Genomic DNA, 5,174 nt, shown 5'->3' with positions numbered 1-5,174 from the left:
CATGGTGAAACCACGTCTCACTAAAATACAAAAATTAGCTGAGCATGGTGGCAGACACCTGTAATCCCAGCTACTCGGGAGGCTGAGGCAGGAGAATCACTTGAACCCAAGAGGTAGAGGCTGCAGTGAGCTGAGACTGCGCCACTGCACTCCAGCCTCCAATGAGACTCCTTCTCAAAAAATTAATTAATTGAATTAGGAATAGTAATAAATATGAAAATAACTAAATTTTAGCTTTCTTTTATAACTACATAACCAATCTCAACCATTATTTTTTGCTTCCCCAAATTAGGAGAGTTTAAAATGCAGATTTTCCCCACCCTCATCTTTCCATTCAACAGAAACTAAGAAAGAAGGATCTTATTCAGGTCTTCACTCCATTTGTGGTTCACATCCAGTGTCTGAAAGATTAGAAAGCATTCATTCCACCAATAATTATCAAGCACCTATAAAGTACCAGGACCTCTTACAAACTCTAGGGAAATCCTGGCTCCTGCTGTCATGAATTTTGCATTCTCAGGTAGGAAATATGGCTCTGATGCCTGCTGGGGCAGTGGTAGAAACCTTTACTCCATGTGAATACAGGTATCCCTTGGTATGCATGGGGGATTGGTTCCAGGACCTGCCACCAGTACCAAAACCCACAGATATTCAAATTTCTGATATAAAATGATGTGTAGTATTTGCATATAACCTATGCACATCTTCCTATATACTTTGCATCATCTCTAGATTACTTACAATGCCAATGTAAACACTATATAAATAATTATTGTATTGTATTGTTTAGGGAATGGTGACAAGAAAAACATCTGTACATGTTCAATACAGACACAATTTATTTTTACTCTGCTCTTGGTTGAATCCACAGATGCAGAACCCATGGACACAGAAGCCAACTGTACACTTAGAGCTACAGAGGATCTTGGAAGTAATCTAGACAATTTCCAACCTAGTAGAGAAATCTGTATACTAGAGCATCTCTACCAGAACCTTTCATTCAACCCTTTTTTGGATGCCTTCAGCAACAGGGAGCTCAGTACTTCACCCTTCCCACTTGTAAAAGGTTTGAATGTTAAAAGTTCTTACATTTTTCTGGCTTTTCCAATATTTAATAGCAGCTTTATATCTCTTTCCCAATTTTCACAACAGCTCCCTAAATAGAGTTAAACATAACCAATCTTTCAGTCATTCCTAAATGTAACATTGTGATCAGTCATTCCTAAATGTAACATTGTTATCAGTATTGCTAATGTCCCTTCAAGATTCTTAATTATTTAAAATATTCCCTGCCCAGGGAATATTCTGACTTACCAGCTCAGAATATCATGAACTATGACTTCCTGTTTAAGCATTTTAGGATTGAAATAATCCAAAATACCACGGTCACCCTACCTGGCTGGCTTACATTAAAACTTTGCCTCTTTCAGGATATTTGTTGTCATTAATATTCCGTGGTACAGCTCAACATGAGGGGTGCTAATGTGTCAGAAAAACAAGTAAGCAGGCAAGCCTAATTGGAATCTTATGTCAATTCTTGAGATTGAGGACAGTGCTATGTGACTGATTGTCATGTAAATTAATCAAAATGTAACTATCAACTTAGAAAATCCTTCAGGCCCACAGCAAAAAGCAGTTTCAAGCTTCTAGGAAACCAAACATAATCATTCAAATAAAATTACTGATACTGTACTTCATATGAGCAAGGACATTATAGTAACATATTATTATGCCACTTGAAATATGATTATTTGCTGGCAGATAGGTTACAAAACCATCAGATTATATATATGTGTTTTATGAGTTCTTAGAAAATATTTCTTTCATTCAAAGTCTTAATATTTATTTTACATAAACGGGCTCCATTCATTTGAAATAAATGTGAAAATTATTAGAAACACTTAACAAACCAGTTTTTAAATTTTTAGAAAGATCCAAAATGTCCCAGGCCTCCACAGTTTAACCAATGATCAGCGTTTAAAGAGAAAATACATACTTTTGCATCACCATATATAGAGATTATATACATAGTTTTGAAAAATGAAATAGCATAGAGTCTTCTAATTAATAATTTCTTCAAAAATACTCAGAAGCAATTAAGAAATATGTTCTAAGAAAATGATGCCTTGTTGAAACTACAAAACAAAGATAATATAAAAATGTATGGAGGGGTAAATACTTTTTATACATCTGTTGACTACCTTTTTCAAGGATTACAGATATTGCAGAATTAAAAAAAAATTCAGAATTCAATAAATGTTTGGAAAGTTAAAATTACTGAAGTGTTTAAATTTTTGAATTTTGAAATTCCTGTTTACCCTAAAGAGAAATCGAAATCTAAAATGATAACAACAACAATAATAATTACACAATGTTTACAAAGCCTTTGGAATTTTCAATACTCCTGTGTCGCTGCGTGAAGCAGCAAAATTAAAATGATATAGTCACAATTTGTTTCTTGACTATTTTATATTCAGTAATTTTTAATGAAGCGACTAAATTAGGCATAACTTTGTACAGCTTTAACGGGGTTATGATGAATATATTTTACTTGATTAAAAATGATAAAACCAGGGAGCCTTAAATATTATCTTAAAAGATTAACTACTGTGTCAATTACAATTCTAGGAGAAAGGTATTTATAAAGGAATAACTATTCTGAACAGTAACTTCCTTTTGTTCATTTCATTTAATTAATGACTCAATCAACTTTCACTCTTAATACTAGAATTTTCCTAAATCACACATTGGTTTGCAAATGGGATGGCATATAGCAGGGCTACGTCAATTTACACACTGGTGAAAATTCAGCAGATAATTCATTTTTTATTTAATCAGGAAGGAAAAAACTACTCGGCAGTGTAGAGTGACCTAATTGACTAAATAACTGCCAATTCTACATTGTACTTTGTGTTATATGACATATCATGAATAAATACCAGTCAAAAATCAAATTATTTGGATACTTAAGTAATGATGAGGCCTGCTGTGCCAACAGGTATGCTAATGAGTAGACATCTCCCAGCCTCAAGACCGAGTGAATGAGGCAAAAGTTTTCACCTCCCAATCTTTTAGGGTGTTCAATTAACACAAGTATTTAAGAAGTTCCCTACTATTGGGAAGGAAGTAGATGTAATCATTTATATGCTTATTTTGTCAACTGAGGAGGAAAAACTTGCAAAGGAAGTTTTGATATATGTATTAGATTTTTATCAGAATACAAATGGTCATAGATGACAATTTTCACCTAAAGAATACAAATAAGTTGATCTATGTTCAGTTACCAATCTAACTAGGGTAAATGCAACTAAAGTTAACAATGTCTTCCTTTTAAAACCTTTCTAAGAGCACCCTGCAATCACACCTTCTAGCAACAGCCATTTCTCTTGAATTAGTAAGGTGGCTACACCGCCAGTTTGAGCTATTTTCCTTCAGTCCTGTAGTCCATCTCTCCAGGGGATTCTCCAAATGCTAATAAAAATCAATTTCCCTGACAAAAGAACACATACACGATTTTTTTTTTTATTTTTTTTTTTTTAAGAAGAGGGTCAGGGAGCATCTGACAGACGTTTTTAAAGGAAGGGGATAGCTACTTGCATGGGACTGCATTTTAGTTATGCTAAAAGTGATGGAAGTTGGTTTGCATTATTCTACCACCAACACCCAAACCACCTGCCCACGGAAACCCCTGCCGGAGACCGAAGTTTACCCAAACAGCGCTCGGCAAAGCTCTGCCATAAATTCAAAACTAACTCTGCTGGGCCCGTGGGGGTTGCGAGAGAGGGACCGAACGTGAAACCCGGGGAGCCCCGCGTCTCTTGCCTCCGAAGGTTTTCCGTGATCAGTGTCCCCTTCTCTGCTGCAATCGGAAGTGCCTGTCACCTGCGGATCTGCCCGACTTTCCCAGTCGGCCCTTCTCCTCTGCCCCGTTCGGACAGTCTCCAATTCCCCGTCGCAGCCCCGGCCGCCTCGGAATCCCTCATCCCCAGCCCCCACCCCACCCCCCGCCTCCACCGCGTCCCCTCCCCGCGGTCCCAGCCTCTCCAGGCGCTGCTGGGCGCTGATTGGCGGCTGCGCTGACAGCAGGCGGGGCCTGGAAGTCGCGGCCAAGCCCGCCCTCGCGTATAAGCCCCTCTCAGCGCTCTCTCTCCATCTCTCCCCTCTCTTTCTCTCTCGCTGCTCCCTTCCTCCCTGTAACTGAACAGTGAAAATTCACATTGTGGATCCGCTAACAGGCACAGATGTCATGTGAAAACGCACATGCTCTGCCATCCACACCGCCTTTCTTTCTTTTCTTTCTGTTTCCTTTTTTCCCCCTTGCTCCTTCTCCCTCTTCTTTGTAACTAACAAAACCACCACCAACTCCTCCTCCTGCTGCTGCCCTTCCTCCTCCTCCTCAGTCCAAGTGATCACAAAAGAAATCTTCTGAGCCGGAGGCGGTGGCATTTTTAAAAAGCAAGCACATTGGAGAGAAAGAAAAAGAAAAACAAAACCAAAACAAACCCCAGGCACCAGACAGCCAGAACATTTTTTTTCACCCTTCCTGAAAACAAACAAACAAACAAACAATCATCAAAACAGTCACCACCAACATCAAAACTGTTAACATAGCGGCGGCGACGGCAAACGTCACCCTGCGGCCACGGCGTCCGCCTAAAGGGATGGTTTTCTCGGCAGCGCAGCTCTTCGCCGACCACCTTCTTCACTCGTGCTGAGCGGGATTTTTGGGCTCTCCAGGGTTCGGGCTGGGAGCAGCTTCATGACTACGCGGAGCGGGAGAGCGGCCACACCATGCGAGGTAAGCGAGTCTGCAGGCACCGAGGCTCCCCGAGTCCGGCCAACTCCAGCCAGACGGGGAGATGGGGGAGGGGAGGGCACCCAGTCTAAGGGGAAAGAGGTTGTCCAGGCGCAGTTTCCCGAATTCGCTCTCGCAGGTGGGGCTGCAAATGGCCTGGGCGTAGAAAGTTGTGGGAAGGTGTTGATGCCTTTCGGGAGTTCTGGAGGGACGCGGGAGGGCGCTTTTTTGGAGAGGGGAGACAGGCTACTTGGTTCCTACCAGTCCTTGAGTTGCACTGCATCATTTTTGCTTGTCGCTCTCGGGTGCGGAAGCGGACGCGGGATGGAGAAAGCCGAGAGAGGGATGCCTCTGGACAGGAGCAGTTTGGAAGTGCCCC

The 5,174-nt window shown here is 41.0% G+C and overlaps 1 protein-coding gene across 1 annotated transcript in view; it reads left to right on the top strand.

Moving 5' to 3' along the window:
- Positions 1 to 4,132: 4,132 nt before the first annotated feature.
- RORB (RAR-related orphan receptor B) overlaps positions 4,133 to 5,174 on the top strand; it is a 192,853-nt gene continuing 191,811 nt past the window's right edge. Inside the window, exon 1 of the mRNA XM_011968251.1 lies at positions 4,133 to 4,798. Within this exon, the coding sequence (XP_011823641.1) occupies positions 4,792 to 4,798 (7 nt within the window). The 5' untranslated portion in view covers positions 4,133 to 4,791. The remainder of the gene's footprint in view (positions 4,799 to 5,174) is intronic.

This window comes from Mandrillus leucophaeus, unplaced genomic scaffold, assembly GCF_000951045.1.
Source record: "Mandrillus leucophaeus isolate KB7577 unplaced genomic scaffold, Mleu.le_1.0 Scaffold833, whole genome shotgun sequence".
In the NCBI taxonomy this organism is placed as follows: Eukaryota; Metazoa; Chordata; class Mammalia; order Primates; family Cercopithecidae; genus Mandrillus; species Mandrillus leucophaeus.
The sequence above is the reverse complement of the archived record's forward strand: the minus strand, read 5'-3'. Positions and strand labels throughout refer to the sequence as shown.